The sequence below is a fragment of the Crocuta crocuta genome, unplaced genomic scaffold (genome assembly GCF_008692635.1).
Source record: "Crocuta crocuta isolate KB4526 unplaced genomic scaffold, BGI_CrCroc_1.0 scaffold243, whole genome shotgun sequence".
Taxonomy (NCBI): domain Eukaryota; kingdom Metazoa; phylum Chordata; class Mammalia; order Carnivora; family Hyaenidae; genus Crocuta; species Crocuta crocuta.
In genome coordinates, this window is record NW_027529596.1 from 4,359,258 (window position 1) to 4,380,456 (window position 21,199).

Consider the following 21,199-nt stretch of genomic DNA (forward strand, 5'->3'; position numbering starts at 1 on the left):
TCTACAGGAAGCGTGCAGAGAATATTATATATAACTCAGGACGCGTCTCGTTTTCCCGGAGCCCCCCGCGCAGCCATCGCTGGAGAGCCTCGGGATTCACAGCACACCACGGGGGCTAAGCGGCTAATTTGCAGCAGGGACCGTTCAGGTTTAAACACCTCCCCACAAACACGCGATGGCGCTCTTTAAACCTCGGCAGCCCCGCCCTGAGGCCGCAATGCGCAGAGAACTACAACTCCCAGCAGCGCCGGCGAGTGAAACCTACCCACTTCCGGGGGCCGTTTCCCNCGTTCCACGAGGAGCGGAGCTCGGATCCCGGAAGCGGAGGCCACGGGAGGCGGCTCCGGCGTCGCGGAGGGGCGCTCTGGCGTCACTTCCGCTGGGGCGGGGCCTCGGGCTCTCCCGCGCAAATTGAAAAGTCTTTGGTGCTCGGCTGCCTCCCGGCCGACTGCGTCCCTAGCCGCCTGCCTCGGGCGCCCTGGCCCAGGTGAGTTGGGGGCGTTCGGGGCGGCTTTCGGAGCCCCCTCCCGGCTCCCTTGGGGCGGACGGGGAGAGCCCTGCCCCGAGAGGGAGCGGAACGGGCTGCGCGTGGGCCTGGGTGGCGTCCTCTCAGCTCGAGTCTTCCAGGGCCGGGGGGAGGTCCCGCGGGCATCTCCCCGACCCGGCCGCAGAGCCCCAAGTGCAGACCGCCGTGCGGGGCGGCCCGGGGCTGCCGCCGACCTAGCAGCCTCCCCCGGCCTTTAAGTGTGGAAAGTGAACCGTCCCCTTGATGTCGTGCAGGCGAACGGACGCGTGCCCTCCGGGAATGGGCCTGCGGGCCGCGCGTGCACAGGCCGTGAGCAGGAGCGGAGCCGCAGCTGGCGCCCCCGGCCATTCGCACGGCGCTCAGCAGGAAAGGTTCACGCGGGCGTCTTCACCCAGCTTCGAAGAGACATCAGCTTCACAGAATGTGTGCCGCGTCAGCTTTCCCCAGAGTGGAAGAAAACCCCTTTTAGAGGCCTTGTCTGCGACGTAGGAGGCTAATAATTGCTTTTCTCAAACCGCGGCTTGAGGAGCACCTGCAGCCAGATTACCTGCCGTCCGTAAGCGTCAGAATCCCCCCACCTGGCTCCGCAGCTGGTGCGGAACTAGAGCGCATCGAGGTGAGGCCGACTTCCACCCCGGACTTGCCTCCTTTCCCCCCAAAGGTGGGAGAGGTTGATGTGCGCCAACACCAAGCCTGTTCAGCCCCATTGCTTTCAGCCTTTATCGTGGGGGTGGGGGGAGGACAGCTGACCCTTGAACAACGGGGGTTTGAACTGTGAGGGTCCACGGCAAACGGGTGTTTTGGATACAGTTTCGGGGTGATGGGGGGGGCTCTGGAGCCGACGGCCGAGAAAGAATTCTTGAAGACGTCTTTGGTGCAAAAAGGTGACTTCATTAAAGCACAGGTCGGGACCGTGGACAGGAAGGGCTGCAGTGGGGTCCTTTGGGGTAACTGATTATATACCCTACGGTTGGGGGGGTCGGGGATAGAGGAAGTCTCTAAGGAGTTTTAGAAACAAGGTTCCCAGGTCCTTGAGCTGCTGTTAGGAAAACGCCATCTATTCCTGTTTGGTAAAACCTCAGTCGCGGGGTCCTTCATTTACATATGGAGGGTCATAAGCTTGGAGTAGGATTTTCAGCGCATATCTTGGGGGAGTTGAGATGAAGTTTCAAAGGAATTTTTATATGTTAAAGTAGACTTACGGATTCCTGGGGGGTGGTCAGCACAGGGCCGAGCCACGATTCTCTTTCGCCCCCAGCCAAGTGTCATCGTCAAGGCAGCTGAGCTAGAGGGAGGTCACTCTGCCGGTTTCAAGGACTTGTCAGTGCACTGGCTGTAGGCAGTAAGGGAATTTAATTTTTCATCCGCCTTAGTTTCCCACCTCACCATGGTGAGCACTTTTAAAACCCCTTTCCTTTGTTCTTGGGTAGCCGGGAGTGTCCAAGGAGTATCACACATATTCCACCCGGCAGGGGGCGCACTTTGCCCTCCGCTTGCCCCACACTCCCTCCCTCATCAGTACTCTAAGTGTACTTTTCTTGTGATCTTAACATTTTCTTCTCTCTAGCTCACTATAAGAATACAGTGTTTAAAACATGTAAGATGAAATATACGGTAGCCGACTTCATGTTATTGGTAAGGCTTTAAGTTTGGGGGGAGTCAAAAGGCATATGTGCATTTTCGACTGGGTAGGGGTGGGTGTAGATAACCCTCCCATCCTTGTCCAGAATTTCTGTCTAGGAGGGACGTAGGCAGAAGGGGGTAGGGAGTGAAGGAAGCATTCGTCTGAATGCTGTATTTTGCGCAGCAAGCACACTTTCACATTTCTTTGGAGTAGCTTTCAGAGAGTCTGATGGAGTTGTTGCTAGACGCCTTCACTGCTCCTTACCAGAATGCTGGTTGGTTGGAATAAGACATTCTGATGGCAGTGAATTTAGGTCCTAAACATGTACCGATCTACTTCTGTAAATCTGCTTGATTATTTTCTCAGCTGAAATGCCTACTTTCCTACTGTTTGGAGTTTCCATTCCTATGCCCATTTGCATGCTGGCTCTTAACACGCCTGGGTAGAGGCAGTGTGATGCTGTAGCATGCACTTTTGTGGATTTTAACAATGTCGTATATCTTGGGGGAGTTGAGATAAAGTTTCAAAGGAATTTTTATATGTTAAAGTAGACTTACGGATTCCTGGGGGGTCAGAACAGGGGTGAGCCAAGATTCTCGTTAGCACCTTCTGTGTGCCTAGTAGTGTGTTAGCGGCTTGGAATGTACATGATGATTCCAAGTGGGAAAGCTCTTTGGAAAGAATAAATGTTAAGGGACTATCAAGTGACATTAAAGTTAGTGTTGCGGTTAGCATAAGTATTCTAGACCGGGAGAATTGTTGGCAGGGAAGAGCCCAATTAAGTATAAAAGAGCGGTAATTCTCAAATATCTAAATGATAGCAGTTATTATATCAGTTTCTAATCTCTTCTTATATTTTTCTATAACTTTTGGGTAAACATATTTTGCTTTAAATCTTGCTGTTTTCCCTTTCTCCTCCCATATCATGTAGTTAACTTGGCACGATGGGGATACATGGATTACTGCAATTTATCAAAGAAGCTTCTGAACCGATCCATGTGAGGAAGTATAAAGGACAGGCAGTAGCTGTGGATACATATTGCTGGCTTCACAAAGGAGCTATTGCTTGTGCTGAAAAACTAGCCAAAGGGGAACCTACTGATAAGTAAGTCTGCACCTTGTATTAATGCCCTCCCAGTTAAGACTGAGACTTCTATTGCCTTTTTTTTTTTTTTTTTTCCAGAAAGGGATCATTTTCACTCCATGCCAGGTTTATCAAGAATGAAACTGTTTTAGAACATTGCCAAATCAGGAACTTCATCCTGTGATACAGTATCAAGACGCGGAAGGACAAAAAACAAAGATTGTCTCCTTTGTTCTTTATCTAAGAGACTTTTTAACAGTGTTCTGAAAATCCTGTTTTAGACTCCACCTTCTTGGATACAAACAAAACAGAGCACTCGCTTCAAAGGGACAAGGTGTTCTGACCCCCTTTTTCTTTTACCTGGGGTCAAAAATGATTGGGCCTTGCTGACATCACATCAGAACTCTGACCTCATTTGATGCAGGTTCATGGACCAATATCTTTTCTATTTTTTAAATAGAAACATTAGAAAAACAAAGTATAATTTTAGAACAGAGATCTGCCAGAGAGATTTCATCACTATCATGAATTTTCTTTTTTTGCAATATGTAATTTATCTCCAGAAGAAGAGCTCACGGATCTTAATAGGACTGAATTAATCATAATAGATAGGTAAAATGTGTTAATGCTGTTTGTTTCTGGGAGGAAACATTGAATGGTGAATGTTCTGGGCTTTCAGGCCTATCAGGTTAAATTGACCAAAAGTCACCTGGAACAGTATGTGTGGGATCTGAAGGAGCCTCGGCACCAATGCCCCTCCGATCTGTTGACATCATTTTTGAAGGCAGCTGTTTGTCCGCCACTAAGTTTGAATAGCTGCAGTTGTACTTGAAGACTACCAGTTTTTCAGTGCTGCCTTCAGTGTTTACTTGAATAGTTCTTCCCTGGGGAAGAACTGTCTCGAGTTTTTTTACAGTTCTTGGGGATTCTGAGATATTTGACTAATCGGAAGAATTGTCCAAAATACAGAGAATATCCTTCATTTGAGATGTGGGTGATGAACTCCACAGATCTGCCACGTAGTCATTTATTGGACAAAAACGTTTCAGGACTTTGAATAAAATACTGAGGAGTTCATTTTTTTCCCCCCTACAGCAACTAATAAGTCACTTTTGATAGGGTTTCTTTTTCTTGTCCGTCTTTGAACAGGGATGTTAACCAGAAAAGGTCAGAAAGTTTGGATAAGTGTATGATAAGGCTTTATGACCATTCTAAGAACGAGGTAGGCCTCAAGTGCTGAGCTGGGAAGATGTCTGTAAAGTATGTGGGCATCAGGTGTCTGGTGTATTCTGTCTTGTTAAAAAGTGTATGAATTTCCTTTAAGATTTTCTATGATTTTATATTTGCTTCCTCTTATTTTTACATGATCCTTAATCAGTAGCTCGAGAATTGGTACAGAGTCATTGTTCTATAGACCAGTGTTCTGTCACTGGCTGACAATAAAAAGAATAAGGGCAACATAGTGAGTCTTTCATTAAGATGAGTATATGTGATTTAAAAGACTATGTTTTAAGATTATACCTATTTCTTTTCTCTTTATTTTTTTTTATAGTTTATTTATTTTTGAGACAGAAAGAGACAGAGCATGAGTAGGGGAGGGGCAAAGAGAGAAGGAGACACAGAATCCGAAACAGGCTCCAGGCTCTGAGCTGTCAGCACAGAGCCTGATGTGGGGCTCGAACCCACAAACCGTGAGATCTGACCTGAGCCGAAGTCGGATCTTAACCAACTGAGCCACCCAGGCGCCCCAAGATTATACCTATTTCTATGCTTTAGTTAAAATATCTTTTTCTTTATAAATGAGGGAAGTTGTGATGTAGCTCTTTCTGTCCTGTTAATTGCCTTGCCAGAATAGAAAACTAAATGCAATGCCCGATCCTTGTTTGGATCCTGGACCGTTGGGGGTGGGATGTAGCAATGTGCTGCAGCCGACGCATCCAAGTTCACTGTCTTCTCCCAGTTCAGCATTCCGTGACCCCGCATTGGTAGCTTATCCACCATTGTAATACCTTCATGTCAGGGGAAAGGACAGATGCTATGGAACAGGCACCCCTTAGCCCCCACTGGTTGTCAAACCTTCACAGGGCACACTGGTTTATAAGAGATATTGGGACAATTGGACAAAATTTAGTACACGCTGTATATTAGGTGATATCTTGTTGCTGTCAGATTTCTTGAAGGTGATACTGGAATGGTTGGAGGGATCAGGTATTCATTGTACTGTTCTCTCAACTTTTCAGTAGATTTGAAATTTTGGAAAGAAAAAAGGGGAAACGGCAAGATTTGGAACCACAAAATATCAGAACTGGAAGGGATGTCAAAGCCTCTTGATCTATAGATGAGAAAAGCAGGGCTTGGAGTGTCAGTAACTCATTAGCTGTCACATAGCCCGTTAGGATCCAAGGCAGAATTTAAACCCTGAAGTCTAAATTAGAGTTTCCGTGTCTGGTGTAAACATTTGCTAAGAAAGAAAGAACGAACGGAGGGAGGGAGGAAAAGAACCTTTCCTGTTCATAAATCCACCCATCTCTGGTTTTAAAAAGAGCATTACCTTACAATATACAATGTGCCTAAATGTATTTTTCTTTATTTTCATAGGTATGTAGGATTTTGTATGAAATTTGTAAATATGTTACTCTCTCATGGGATCAAGCCTATTCTTGTATTTGATGGATGTACTTTACCTTCTAAAAAGGAAGTGGAAAAATCTAGAAGAGAGTAAGTTGATTCCCTATTCACTCTCTAGTTTAATTGTGTTAAGGTCTAATGCTGTAGTCTATACACCAATTTTCTTGAATTTTAATTTCTTGAGGCTTGCCTCAGAATTTAGTACTTCAGCAAATTTCTTGAAATGTTCCATGTGTGCTAGAAAGGAATGTGTATTTTCAGTTATTAAGAGGAAGATTGATTATCTGTCCAGTAAGTCAAGTTTTGATTATGGTGCTCAAATCTATTTTTTACTTTTTTTTTTTGTCGTGTGTGTGTGTCTACTTAATCCATAAATTATTGAGATAAGTATGTTCAGATTTGGTAATGGATTTGTCAATTACCTCATAGTTCTGTTCATTTTTGTTTTGTTTATTTTGAAGCTGTTTTATTGGTTGCATTCAAACTTAGAATTAGTTACATTCTGTGGTAACTCTTTTAGTTTTGAATCTTCTAGTCCCTACTTATTCTTTTTTGTTCTAAAGTCTTTTCTGTCTGATTATTACCATAGCCATAGCTTTTCCTTCTATGTTCCCAGTGGTTTTTTTTTTTTTTATTACCTTTAGCTTTATTTCATCATTGGCTTTTAGATTTGTCTCTTAGAAAGAACACATTAGTATGTTTCTGTTTTTTTTAACCATTCTGTCAATCTTTGTCATTTTTTGAAAAAAAAAATTTAAGTTTATTTATTATTTTGAGAGAGACTGAGCATGAACAAGGGAGGGGCAGAGAGAGAGAATTCCAAGCAGTTCGCGCTGCCACCACAGAGCAGGATGCGGGGCTTACACTCCAGAAACTGTGAGATCATGACCTGAGCCAAACCAAGAGTCAGACATTCAACTGACTAAGCCACCCAAGTGCCCCTGAAAATCTTTTAAACAAAGAGTTTATTCCTTTCACATTGACCGTTAATTACTAATATATTTTAATACCTTGTTTCTCTTCTCTTACTTGGCATTTTATACTTGTCCATCTCCCTCTTTTTGGGGGGAGGTGACCCCCACCTTGCTTGACTTCTGGATTGTTTTTTCTACCTTTCTTGTCTCTTGTTTCTAGTTGAAACGTAATGTGGTCTGTTTCTCTTAATAGTTAACCTAGAAATTTTATCATTCATATTTAACTTCACAGATTCTAGTAATTTTGTAACAACAGGCCTCAGAAAGAACTTCTGTATTTTAGTAAAGCAGCTACCCCCTCATATGCACCTGCTCCCATTGTCCCCTCTCTGTGTTTCTCGGTCCAGGAGTCGTTGCATTGTGTTGTGTAGGAAAGACCCCTGGACATAGTTGTCAGAGCTAGTGTGAGTCACACCCAGCAGAAGTAAGCCTTGCTGAGGGGCCCTTCTGTTAGGGTGCTGCTGCCCCGGCTCTGCTCTCTCTCCTGGCCTTGACCCGGTTAGAGTTTTTCAGACCTAGGTTTTGGGACCTAGCTGTACATGGAGGGCTCTGACTCACACACGGCGTCACATCAGTCTCAGCGGGGAGGGTTCTGATTCTTAAGGCCAGACCTTTACTAAGTGTGTTTATAAAGGAATAACTGAAACTGAGCCCAGATTCTATTACAAATAGTGTATGTACCGTTTACAAAATGTACTCTTAATAAAAAGTTAGTGCGTTCTAGGTTAGTTCTGAAAGGATTGGTGACCATCCTAAACCAGGGCGGCTGAGCGACTAGTCCAAACCACATCCTACCCAGCTGTGCCCCACTGGGTCTTAATTCCAATTGCAGATACTTCTTAATTTTCTCTTGCCAAGCTCAGGAATGGCTAAAAAAAAATGTCTCATCTGCCTGGCTCTGTCTTGTATACCCTTTTTAAAAGATCAGCTTTTTCTGTGCCACTGTAGCAGTGAGCGGGGAATCCTTTCCTACAAGTCTCTTCCTCCGTGGAGCCCAGTCTCTGGAACTAGGGAATTTGTATATGTACGTGCACATTTACCTAAAGATGAAAACCTCATGAGTTCTCATGACTGATTCTTCCAACTCAGACTCAGGACTACAGGGTTTTTACTTCTTGTGTAATGCATCTTCATCTCCTTTCTTCGACACCTAGAATCCTTATTTTCAAGGGTAAAGGGATGATGAAGTTGGAGTATCTTCTAATGACTCATTCTATCCCAAAACAAATGTATGCTTTTTATTATACTCCCAAATAGATTCAGAATAAAATACTGATATGACTATTGAAAACAGCTAAAATTTCTTTCTCCTTCTGTGTAGGCTTTCTTCCCATTCATATGTCGATAAAGGTGCACCCTTTATACTTGAAAGTTTTGATGGTGTAAAAGCCTTGACTCACATTTTTTAAAGTGTCTTAGTTACTTTTGACATAGAGCGTTGCTGTAGAAAAGTCCGAGGATGAGTATGTGTGCGTCCATGATAAGTCACCTGTGTTCTGGTTGACCAGAAGCCTGAAAGATCCAGGTTGATGTTCTCAAGCACCTGGGACACACTGTCCAATGAGTCAAACTTCATTTTCTCCCCCTAGGAAAATTTCTCGAATTACCCATTTTATTACAGTTTCTTGAGTCAGCCCCTTAATATTTCTTTTCCCCCTTGCAGAAGACGACAAGCCAATCTTCTTAAAGGAAAGCAGCTTCTTCGTGAGGGGAAGGTTTCAGAAGCCAGAGAATGTTTTACCCGCGCTGTCAATATCACACATGTGATGGCCCACAAAGTCATTAAAGTAAGCCCAATAGGAAATGGAGCCAAAGTAAACAACTGGCCAAGCTCATCAAAGCGAGTTCTGAGTTGTCTATTGAGGGGAGAGCGAGAAAATGAAGGGAGGGGAGCTAATGTAGGCCTAGCCTCAAGGAAGTGGCAGATCTCGGGAAGAGGAAGCAGGATCTCTGGACGGAGGAGAGGAGTCCAACAGCCTCCGAGGGAGAAATCCTAAGGACTAAGAGATGCTGTTCATTTTTAAATACATGACTTAGATGAGCTCCGTGGGCACCTTGTTCTGTAGGGACGGAAGGGTTAATTCCTGGAGTGTTAGTCTCACCCCACTGCCTGTAGTCTTCAGCACGTATAACCTTCACTCCCGAGGCCGTCAGGTCTGTCAAACAAGCCTCACCGACTCTGGAACTCTCCAGCCCTAATCTTCCTCAGTCAGCTTCTGCGTAGAAGCTTCTTACCACCATAGACCTTCAGTGGCCCGAGGTCCCAGCCCTCACTTCCCCTCCTTCAGGCCTCTGTTCAAACTGTTTGGTAAACAAATGGGAAGGTAAATAATAGTGATTAAATTCAGTAGTTTTACCAAAACAAGTGTCAGGTAGACTTCTGCAGTGTGAAAAGAAAACATATTATTTTTATGGGGAAAATATATTCAGAGCTCTAAACAAATGTCTTGTACGCTTTTGGAGCGTAGCCATTCTGAAGATGCAAGCTTTCTACAATTTGAAATAATTCAGGTTTTCTGGCTTGTAATTTTTTCTCCCTCTGAATGTACAGCAATATTTTCTCCAAATTTATAAAGCGATTGATTGATTGATTTTCTGTTTATTTCTTTTTGAGAGACAGAGAGGCTGGAGGAGTAGAGTGAAGGAGACACAGGATATGAAGCAGGCTCTGCATTGACAGCAGAGAGCTCAACACGGGGCTCGAACGAACCGTGATGTCATGACCTGGGCCGAAGTCGGGTACTTAACTGACTGAGCCACCCAGGTGCCCCTAAAGTGATTTTTTAAAAAAAGAATTCTTTGTGGCTCTATGGTTAGTTCAGTATATACTAGGACTAAAAGTAGAAAAACTTAAATGGAAATGACTTCTGAAACAATATCAGCATGTGCATGCTGAGGCTGCTAGTAAGACCGGAAGTTGTTTGGTGCTGTCCAGATGCCGTGCTGGACACTGACCCTGATCCTCTCTGGCAGGCGGCTCGGTCCCAGGGAGTAGATTGTCTCGTGGCTCCGTACGAAGCAGACGCACAGCTGGCCTATCTTAACAAAGCTGGTATTGTTCAAGCCATAATCACAGAGGACTCTGATCTCCTTGCTTTTGGCTGTAAAAAGGTACCTACTTACCACATACTGCTTTTCTGTGCATTTGGCAATGGTGTAAATCAAGGTGCTAAGGTTTTTCTTTTCCAGGAATCATTTAATCAGTAGATATCTACAGTTGATATCTACTTTACAATGCTGATGATTATTTTATTTAAAATGCAAGATTTCGCTGCTTGACATTTGTGTAATCTGGACACTTTTTCAAAGTAAGCTCTTAAGGTTAGAAGGTTTCGTTTTATCCAAATTCTTCAGTAGAGTTTAGACTTCCTATTCTTATTTTGGTAATGATAACTTATATGCTTTATATTTTTTCAGTTAGGTGAGGTAAGTAACTTACCTAATAGCATGTTTTGCAGTTACTTAGAATTATGTATAAAACTGATTAATAGAAAATTTTATCATGACATAGTAAGGGGGGGATTAAGATACAAACTCTAAGATCTCATTTTTGTTACTGCCAATGTTGTTTATATTATCCATATATTTTATACACAGCCAGAAGGGCCTATTGAAGGGGTAGTGCTGGATAATAAAGAGAGATGTCAGGCAACTTCTGTTTTCTTCCTGAATTAACATGTTTTCCAAGTCCTGAACAATGAACATGTATTACGTTAAGAAAAAGGATTTCTGTATGAATTACTATTTGATCGCTATGACAACCATGAATGTCAGTAGTGGGTAAGAGGTGCAGAAAGGGCATTCTTTCCACCAGACTCAGGACAAAGGAGCACGGGCACATGACTTTGTCTGCACATACTCTGTGTTTCAGCTTAATTTATTTACAAGTTGCACAGTGATGACCTGGCCTATCTCTCCTCTCTCAATGTGGTGCTAAATAACAAGAAAGAATTCTTGCAATGGATTAGATAATGAAACATTAAAATGGCCCTTCCAGGTATTAACACTTTCCCTTCCTTTTGAAGGTGATTTTAAAAATGGACCAGTTTGGAAATGGGCTAGAAATTGACCAGGCCCGGCTGGGAATGTGCAAACAGCTCGGGGATGTGTTCACCGAGGAGAAGTTCCGGTACATGTGCATACTTTCAGGCTGCGACTACCTCTCCTCGTTGCGAGGGATCGGGCTAGCGAAGGCCTGCAAAGTGCTCAGACTAGCCAATAACCCCGATATTGTCAAGGTAAGAGTGATCCACCTGTGCCGTATTCAGTTTCCAAGCCGTTTCTTCCAGCATAGATACGCCCCTCGGAATATGCATTTTAAGTACTCCATCCTGCTAACAGCCCATATTATGTCACTGAAGGGAAAAAATGACGAAAACACTAGAATTTTGCTTCTGGCAATGGATGGACCTGTTTTAAGCAACTGACAAAATTTTTTCAACGAAGACTATTATAAAGGAACTTAAGGGCAACTGTTATAGATAAAATTCATGTTAAAATTATCTTCCAGTTTCTGTCCTATTCTCTGTTGCAATCACTCTCAACTTTCGGTCTCAGGATCCATTTAATGCCCTTAAGAGCTCTTGGTGGCAATAAGTTTTGTTAAATCGGTTATAGCTATTTATATTTACAAATTCAAATAAAACTAAAATGTTTATTAATTTAAACTTAAGAATAAATTCATGGGGCACCTGGGTGGCTTAGTTAAGTGTCCAATTCTTGGTTTCGGCTCAGGTCATGATCTTACGGTTTGTGAGATCGAGCCTTGCATTGGGCTTTGAAATTCTCTCTCTCTCTCTCTCTCTCTCTCTCTGCTTCTGCCCCATTTATGCATACTCTTTCTCTCAGCACATATAGCATATTTTAAAGAAAAATAGCTGTGTCTTCTAAAAACAGGAAAATGACAGGAATTGCACATTTATGTAAATCTCCAACATGGCTTCATAGGAGACAGTTGTTTCCCATATCTACATCCTCATACAGTCTGATGCAATCTCGCATGTATCCTCTGGGAAGCTGAGAACCCCCCTACCTCAGCCACTCTATCATTTCTCAGATATCTTTACCTTAAAAAATAAGCATATGTTAAGCTCATTTCCTCTACCCACCTTGGACAGTTCTCACCAGGACGCAGTGCCAGAGCTGGGAACGGAGCCGCAGGCACTAACTAACTTGTGACCACGGGATCACCAATTCCCACTCTCTGGCTCTTCTCCGCCTGTGAGTGTGATGCAAAGTATTTAAACCACTTTCAGCTTCAATCATCCAGGACTGTAACAAATTACAGTGGTGACTCCCTTCTTAGTGCTCAGGTTTTATGTGTTATATTTTGCTTTTTGGATAAAAGGGACTTCAAGAGTGAGGAATGTGTCTAACATCACATGCGGGAATATAAACTTGACGTTGTAACTGAACTGCTCATTCTTTGGGTTAATAACAGAAAAATCGAAGAAGATACTGTCATAGAGACAATTTTTAGTGCTATGACATGGTTGTGTTTGCTAGCAGAGGTTTTTAATGTAGATAAAAGCAATTGATATTCTGTCTCGCCTCAGCCTTCTCTAATGTGAACCAGTTGGTCTTGGAGATGATACATTCCCTATTCTGTTTTTGCAGATAACCAGTAAATATTTTTACATCCATCATAGGTCATCAGGAAAATTGGACACTATCTTAAGATGAATATAACAGTACCAGAAGATTACATCAAAGGATTTATTCGGGCCAACAATACGTTTCTTTATCAGCTAGTTTTTGATCCCATCAAAAGGCAACTCATCCCTCTGAATGCCTATGAAGACGACATTGATCCTGAAACACTGAACTACGCTGGGAAGTATCCTTTCTGAGTGAGAACTATAGAATTTTGCACTTCTTCCATATTTTTATAGAGCTATTTTAGTGAGGCATTAAAATACCATGCTAATGAAAATTTAGAGCAACTTTTGGTTTATAACTTGCTAATTACTTAGGTTAACTTGACAGAAGTGTGTACCGAGCCAGTCACTTAAGGTACACGTGGCAAAGGTGGGCAGTTCTCAGCAAACGAACTCGATCTATTAGGAGGGCCATCCGGGGCACGGGTACACACCATGTGCCTTGCTCCTAACCCCAGGCTACATACGCTCAGGGCGAGTCAGAGCGCGGGGTCACGGAGGTGATGGCCAGGACTCCCTTTTGCTTCCCCAACACAGCCACCCCTGCAGCGGCAAGTAGACACCTGTGCTTTCAGTCATGCTGGATCTGCTGGAGCTGTGAGCCTGAGCACTTTCTGTGACAATCAGAAGCACTTTTCGGTCCTAATTACGCTCATTTGGTTGTTAATAAAAGCATTTTTCCTTAATCTTACCAACCTAGGTATTTTGATGATTCCATAGCTCTTCAAATAGCACTTGGAAACAAAGACATAAATACTTTTGAACAGATCGATAACTACAATCCCGACACTGCTACGGTAACTTTCCACCACATGAATTACGTCCCCATGGTTTACTTTGTGATTCTTCCCAGCAGAGTATAATTTTCATAAAGGCAGGGCATTAAGAACTTGGCTGCTGTATTTTACCATGTTTATCTATGGAAGGAATGAATATCAGTTACATGACCTCTTTCATTCTCAGACTAGAACACTTGGAAATAAACTTTGGCTTCTCTTTCGTTGCTCAGTCCTTTTGCTTTGAAGTTGTACCCCTGAAGGATAGTTTCTTCTTTGACAAAGCTTCTGGTCTGACAATTCAGGTCTTTCCACCCTTGCTCACTAATTCAGTTCCTGACTGGGCATTTATTAAGCACTGTAATAAGCATAGGTTAGCTAGTATTCTGGAATAAAAACAAAGGTAAAATATAATTCATCCTCTCGGGTGCTCATTCCTTAGGGGAGGAAAATGTGGTTATATCTATAGAAACGTGATTCAGTTCTGTATTAGAGATGTATTCTAGGATCCATGAAAAAGAAAGGCCATGCACCTGACTCCACTGGAGAAAATGCTTCGTAATAATCGTAGCAAACATTTACTGGGCATTACTACGTTCTGAATGCAATTCTAATAACCTTACACATAGTAACTCATTTACTCTTCAACAAGCCTGTGAGGTCACTACTATTATTCCCATTTTAGAGATGAGGAAACAACGAGAGGGAGGTTAGGGAACTTGCCCAAGATCACACATTTAATAAATTGGGAAGTTAACAATCCCAGGCCAAGCTTTTGGCTGTCTCTTTGTGAACAAACTGATGTGTCCTGGGTTTGAAAAGATTAGTGGAGATTTTCAAGATGATGAGTGACTCCAGGCTGAAGCATGGGTGGAAGAGGGTAGTAAGTAGTTCATTATGGCTGGCCCAGGAGTGTCCCAGTGTTCCCACGTGAGGGAACAGAGGGCCTTGAGAAAAAAACAGGTGAGCCTGGAGAAGGTGACCACTGATAAACTGGTGACCAGTTGAGCGTTGAAAAGAAATCATTACTGTCAGCTGAAATAAGCCAAGCCTACCAAGGGGGCACAAATCCCTAATGATACTAGGAAAGAACCATATGTTGATCAACTCAAGTCATGTAAACCTTACACTCAGGGTGCTATTTCCTCTTTACTGTTTACCTAGAACTTCTCTATTAATTATGTGTTAGATTTCTTAGTCTTCAAATTTTACTTATTCATGTCTTTGTCTTTTGTTTTCTCTGGGAAATGTTTGTCTTTCAACTTTGCACTATCCAGTGTAATAGCCAGTAGCCACGTGTGGCCATTTAAATTAATTAACATTGAATAAAATTTAAAATTAGTTCCTCAGTTGCACCGGACACCTTACAAATGCTTAGTGGCCACCATGTTGGACAGCACACAGCATTTCTATCATTGCCGAAAATTCGGTTGAAATTTTTACTATTATTTTCATACCTAAGGGCACTTTTTTTTAATTGTACTTTTTTAAAGATCCCGTTTCATGGATCTTTCTCTGAGAATACCACTTATAATTTCTTGCACATTTTCTGTTGTTGTCTGCATTCTCTGCTCTGGATTGTTTTTGCCTACTTGTTTTGGCCTTTTTTCTTTCATGGTGGAGACTTTTCTTCAAATATCTGAGGCCTCCTGCCTATTTGTTCCTTTGTGAGAGAAGCACCGAGAAGCTCGAGAAGATTTGGTAAACAAGTGGGGCTTACGGTTTTGGGCCTTACTCTTGGGAGGTCTGGTTGCCAACAAGGGGGCTTGATTTTGTGAATTCCCAGATGTCAGCATGTTTTCTCTGCATGGTTCCATTTTTCCAAAAGAGATCCTACAGTTTGTAGTTGCACACGGAAACGTGGCAGTTTGCATTTTAAGAGCAAGTTAGGGAAAGTGAGTTGGGGTGAGCCTTCCACTTGATCTCTGTCTTTAGATAAAAGGATCTTCCACCTTCTGAAGTGTCTGCTGTTTCTGGGTTTCAACTGAACGGTTGGTCTGGTTCTGAAGGTAGGTAGGTGTGAGTTGACTGTATGGTCAGATGGAAGATAAAGGCCCAGGGGTCAAATAATCCTCCTCTTCGTCACATTCCCTCATGTAGGGCCTGTGTGGTACCTGGTGACTTAATTCCCTGAGCTTTTCTCATGTTTGTGTAGGTGAAATTGATTTCTCTTTGGTATTCTTTTCTGCAGACTCTTGGGCTTGACTTCTCTTCTGCTAAGTTCTTAAAACTCCTCTGTCTATACCCTGGATAACACAGATATCTCCTAATTTTACTGCAGACGGGAGTAAAATTTGTGTTTTGTTTTAGTTGAATGATAATCAGAAGGGGACTGAAAAGTATTTACTCTGCTATCTACTTTACACATTTGAATTACTGATATTATAATCTCATCAGGAATGATTCTTAAGTTGTTTCTTTGCCTCAGAAACTCTAAAAGAGTTGGCTGTGTGGAATCTGTCCAGTCACTAATGAGAGTATCATGGCTCACTAGGATGTCCATCCTTTTATGGAGAAATTTCTGTAGGAATCCTTAACTGTAGAAGCTAATTGATCCTTTTTATTTAAAATTTACTCTTCCCGGTCTGGTTTTCTACTTGCCTGTTCTCTTTTTTCAATAAAACTGTCAATGGGATCTTTTGCCATGAGCCATTATGATTAAGCTGTTTTTTTATAACCATTCCCTCAGTTATTCTAAATTATCTTCCTTGATAATTCTCAAAGTCTATCTTGAATAATGTCATCTTGTTTTATTTATTTTTATCCTTTCTTTGAGAACTTAGATTAGATTCCAAGTTAGGTGGGATTTTTGTTGAGTGGAATTCATGTCCTAAATACTAACATTTTTTATGCCTTTGTTAATTTTTCCCTTTGCCTCTCTGTCAGAGTATGATTGCTATCCTCTTACTAGATCCATAATGTGTTGTAATTGTGAATAACTTATATTGGCATTGAGAATGATTGCTTACTAGCACTTACTGGCAATAAACTCTGTCAGAGAAACTTTGATGAAAGACTCAGTGTAGACCAAAGTAGCTTTGTTTCTCCAGATTACCCACTAAAAATGGTACCAAGTGTGGTTCTAGTCAAAACTAGGCTTTCGCAAATTAGATTGTTTTGGTTTGAATTCAACCATTTTCTAGAGTTGGGATGGGTGATTACTTTAAATGCAGTATTTTATGGTTTCAATTTTCAGGTGCTTTCTAAAGGGTATGCAAATGACTATTCAGACGCTTACTGCCAGATTAGTTAATATTTTTTGAAATAATACTCAAATTTTAAAAGTAAGTGCCTGGATGGCTCAGTCAGTTGACCATTCAACTCTTGATTTCAGCTCAGGTCATGATCCCAGGGTCATGGGATTGAGCCCTGCATCAGGCTCTGCACTGAGCATAGAACCTGGTTAAGGTTCTCTCCCTCTCCCTCCCCGACTCTTGCACATGCACATGCTCTCTCTTTCTCTCTCTCTCTCTCTCTCTCTAAAGAATAAGTAAAATGTTTTTTAAAAATAAATTTAAAAGAAAGTACTTTTTTTCTGGCTACATTTCTTCAAGTGCATTTTCATTTCTTGCACTGTTCATCTTAGGAAGATTTACTTTTTCTTAAAAATGAGCTAACAAGGTCACTTGACCTTCATTAGAAAAGAAACAATCCAGGAATACAAGACACATTTAATGGAAAAGTGTAGTACCATCAAAGTAGAAAATGTTGTTAAAGAACAGATATTTCCTCAAAAACTGTTCAAGAGAGTAAGTTAATTATTTACTTATAATTTATGTTGATAGGGAAATGGTTTGACTATTTTCCTTCTTCAAATAACCCTTTTCCTTTTTGCTATTTTAGCCTGCCCAATCAAGAAGTCATAGTTGGAGTGACAAAACATGCCAGAAGTCATCTAATGCTAATAGCATTTGGCATAAGAATTATTGCCCTAGACTTGAGCTGAATATTGCTTCAGATGCTACAAGAAGGAAGGAAAATCCAAGTACTGTGGGCACTGAACAAGTGATCAGTGTTAAAGGGTTAAATCTTCCAAGGAAGCTGTCCATTGTGAAAAGACCAAGAAGTGGTATGTATTTTGCTTGTGGTATATATTGTGAAATATTAGTGAGTATTGATCACATTTAAGAAATCTTTGCCAAACCCAAGGTCAATAAGATTTTCTCCTTAATTTGTTTGTTTATTTGTTTGTTTTTTAAGAACTTCAATAGTTTTAGGTCTTAGGATCCATTTTGAATTAATTTTTTTATATGTTGTGAGGTTAGGATCCAGGTTTACTGGTTTTGTCTATGGCAATCCATTTGTTCCACCACCATTTGTTAAAAGATTGCCCTCTCCCTGTGGAATTGCCTTGGCACGTTTGTTAACAATCAGCTGACTTTGACCATATATGTGTGAGTCTGTCTCAGGCTCCTTTATTCTGTATCCTCTTTTCCCATCTTCATGCCAGAACAGTGTCTTAATTACCATAGCCTTATAGTAAATCTTGGAATTAAGTAATAGAAGTCCTCTAAGTTTATTCTTATTTTGCAAAGTTATTTTAGCTATTCTGTGATTTTTATAGTTCGACACAATTTTTAGAAGCAGCTTGTCAGTTTAAAAATAAATAGGGGCATCTCGGTGGCCCAGTTGGTTGAGTGTCTGACTTTGGCTCAGGTAATGATCTTGTGGTTCATGAGTTCGAGCCCTGCGTTGGGCTCTGTGCTGATAGCTCAGAGCTTGGAGCCTGCTTCAGATTCTCCCTCTCTCTCTGTCTCCCACCTCCACCAACACACACACATGAATAAACAAAANGATCAGTTTTGGGGAGAATTGACTTAACTCTATTGGGTTTTCTTTCCTTTTTTTTTCTTTTTAATGTTTATCTTTGAGAGAGAGACAGAGAAAGATAGAGCGTGAGCACAGGAGGGGCAGGAGAGAGGGAGATACAGAATTTGAAGCAGACTCCAGGCTCTGAGCTAGCTGTCAGCACAGAGCCCAACGCGGGGCTTGAACTCACAAGCCATGAGATCATGACTTGAGATGAGGTTAGATGCTCAACTGACTGAGCATTTTTCCCCTCCTTCTTTTCTTTTTCTCATCTTCTGGAACCTCCAGTTCAATGTTGAACAAAAGTGCTGAAGAGCTATGCCTGGAGAAAGGTGTTTTATTTTTCTCCAAGGAGATGTGTAGACGTAGAAAGGAGAATTGTAATCTGTCTTCTCTCTCTCCTTTCCCTCACACATCTACGTGAATGAATGAAAGTCTAACAACGAAAATAAAACAAGCCCTTTGTAAATTTAGGTACAGATTATTCATCTTTTGTCAAAATGTATTGATTCCTTCTGAACCTAAATCTTCTCCTGATAATATCTCTGGACCTTTGTTTCCTCTTCTGAAATAGGAACGATATTACATATTCACAAATTTTTGTATATGTTCTATAAGGTAACCTATAAAAGCCCCTGGTATGTAGCAAATACAGTGTACATGTTCCTTCCTTCCCTTCTGTTCCCATGAAAATCAGCTATTCAGTTTATGTAGGGAACTTCTTACCTGTCAGTTTTTGTGCTATAACTACCACCTATCACTGGATTTTGTGCCCTGGGCACACAAACAAAACAAAACCACAGGAAGTTTACCCCTTTAGTTAGCAGCCCATCATATATTTAGAGATGGCCATTGTGACTCTCCTGAATTTCTTTTCCAAGCTAACAGTCTTTTACCTACTATGTTGTGCTTTGGATACAATACAGTTTTTAATAATTGTGTGACTATAAGAGTCGGTGGTTGTTGAAATGCAGTCTTCTTACACAGAGCATAATAAATATTAAGAATTATGTCACTATTTCAGCCCTTCACCCAGAGACTATGCTTGTATTATTACAAGCTAAGATACTGTTAGCTTTTATTAACATTCCTATCATTTTGCTGCATTTACTGAGTTTATACTCAAAATCCACTAGTTGTTAAACCAGGTTCAATTATATTTTTAAACTGAAATGTGAATGAAATTATCTCTATTGAGGCAATCTTCATTATAATCCATTGTTCTGTCTTTATAAAAAAAAAAATCTTCATATTGTCTACTAATATATGGGTATTATCTGTGTCACCTGGAAATTAGTGAAGCATGGCTCCCCGTGTCTTAAAGTTTTGGTTAAAATGCGTTTGCTTATGTAACATTTGACGGAGTCAGCACGTGTGCGGACACTGAGGAAACGTGGGCTAGACCCAGACTGCCGTTCACACTTGGGGTTCTTCACTGTGCTGCAACTCCACAAAGTAACTAATATCCAGTTATTTTGCTCTGCATTGCCCACCAGGATGAGACACCGAGATGTCCTGCTCAATTCAAAACACACAAAGTCCGTGAAATTCCCCCAGATACCTAGTGTAACAATGTTGTCACGGGAGGAAAATGAGGCAAGCCCTGGCATGGCTGCTGCCTGGAGAAACCTTGCTGAGGACCCTGCAGCATTTGTGCTTTCTTTTTCCATAAGGGCTCACAGTTCTCTGCATAATAAACAAAAGTAGGCTTTTGCCAGGGATCAAAATCAAGTTTACAGACCTGTGGCTCCTTAAAAGTCTATACATCTTTAAAGTTGAGGCATCATCTTATCTCTCGTCTTTGGTACCCGCAACCATTTTTCTGACCTCATGAGGTAGTGAGCACTTACTCCTGAGCGAGGGAGGCTGCTCACACGGAACTCGCTGGACCGATTTAAAGCACCTCAGCACTCTCTCTGTGGCTGCCTATGTCAGGCGTCAACCTACTGTATTCCTTATTCTTATGATTTATTCTAATACCATAGAATACATTTGTCACAGAGGTTTCTAGGGCCCCAGAGCTCGGTAATGAGGATCAGAGCTAGAGCATAGACAACTTCACTACGTGACAGTCACATACACTTCCAAGGCCGTGACGTACGGGCGATGTATTGAAATGGCTGCTGGTTCTATGGAACATTTTAAAAGTCAAACAGGGAATCCTGTATTAGCATGTGGATTGCCTTCATTCCCTTTTCCTTTCAAAATCAAGTCATTAGTATGATAAGTATACAGCCTTACAGAACTGAGCATAGCCTGAAATGTTGGTTTCCATAATTTCACATAAAATCCTACAAACAATGGACATTAAATCTTAAGTAATTTGTGAAAATGTAAACCACAGCCAAAGGGAATTTCTTTTTCATTCTGAGTCATTCTTACGTCTCCTTTGCGACACATGGTTAAAGACAGAGGACTTCATCCTCAGGGCAGTGTGACGTGAAGGCCGGGTGTGCACGTGGCTCCTCAGGGCAGCGAGACGTGGGCTGTGACCTGAAGGCGGGGTGTGCACGTGGCACCAGGTTTACAGACCGTTTTCCTTTCTGTTTAGAGGAGCTGTCGGAAGACGATCTGCTGAGTCAGTATTCCCTTTCATTCACTAAGAAGACCAAGAAAGATAACTCGGAAGGTCACATGTCCTCGAACTCTGAAATGCTCCTGCCTGACCTGGTGGATGGAACTCCTAAAAATACCATAAGCACACCACCTACGACAAGAAATAAATTTGCAGCGTTTTTACAGAGAAGAAATGAAGCAAGTGGCGCAGTTGTGGTCCCCGGGACCAGAAGCAGGTACGGCTGCCGTGTGTCTGTTGTGTTAGCGACTCTGCCCATACTTCCTTCAGCCGTTTTAATAACCCCGGAGCGCGGAGCGGGTGTGGGCCTGCTTAGCCCCTGCTCGGTGCGTGCCGCCCCGAGTCCTGGTCCGGACCTGAGCGCGCAGCTATGTCTCGAGCTTCTCTTCATGTGGAAGTAAAATAAGAGTTGTAGGGGGGCGCCTGGGTGGCTTGGTCGGTTAAGCGTCCGACTTTCGCTTAGGTCATGATCTCGCGGTTCGTGGGTTCGAGCCCCGCGTCGGGCTCTGTGCTGACTGCCAGCTCAGAGCCTGGAGCCTGTTTCAG

General features: G+C 42.1%; 1 protein-coding gene across 1 annotated transcript in view; it reads left to right on the forward strand.

Annotated features, from left to right (window-relative positions):
- Positions 1 to 405: 405 nt before the first annotated feature.
- Positions 406 to 21,199, forward strand: part of EXO1 (exonuclease 1) — a 34,343-nt gene continuing 13,549 nt past the window's right edge. The window contains exons 1-11 of the mRNA XM_077761803.1: positions 406 to 487; positions 781 to 1,142; positions 3,082 to 3,255; positions 5,833 to 5,952; positions 8,500 to 8,623; positions 9,810 to 9,947; positions 10,862 to 11,074; positions 12,485 to 12,672; positions 13,194 to 13,290; positions 17,113 to 17,338; positions 20,630 to 20,870. Coding sequence (XP_077617929.1) covers positions 3,095 to 3,255; positions 5,833 to 5,952; positions 8,500 to 8,623; positions 9,810 to 9,947; positions 10,862 to 11,074; positions 12,485 to 12,672; positions 13,194 to 13,290; positions 17,113 to 17,338; positions 20,630 to 20,870 — 1,508 coding nt within the window. The 5' untranslated portion in view covers positions 406 to 487; positions 781 to 1,142; positions 3,082 to 3,094. The remainder of the gene's footprint in view (positions 488 to 780; positions 1,143 to 3,081; positions 3,256 to 5,832; positions 5,953 to 8,499; positions 8,624 to 9,809; positions 9,948 to 10,861; positions 11,075 to 12,484; positions 12,673 to 13,193; positions 13,291 to 17,112; positions 17,339 to 20,629; positions 20,871 to 21,199) is intronic.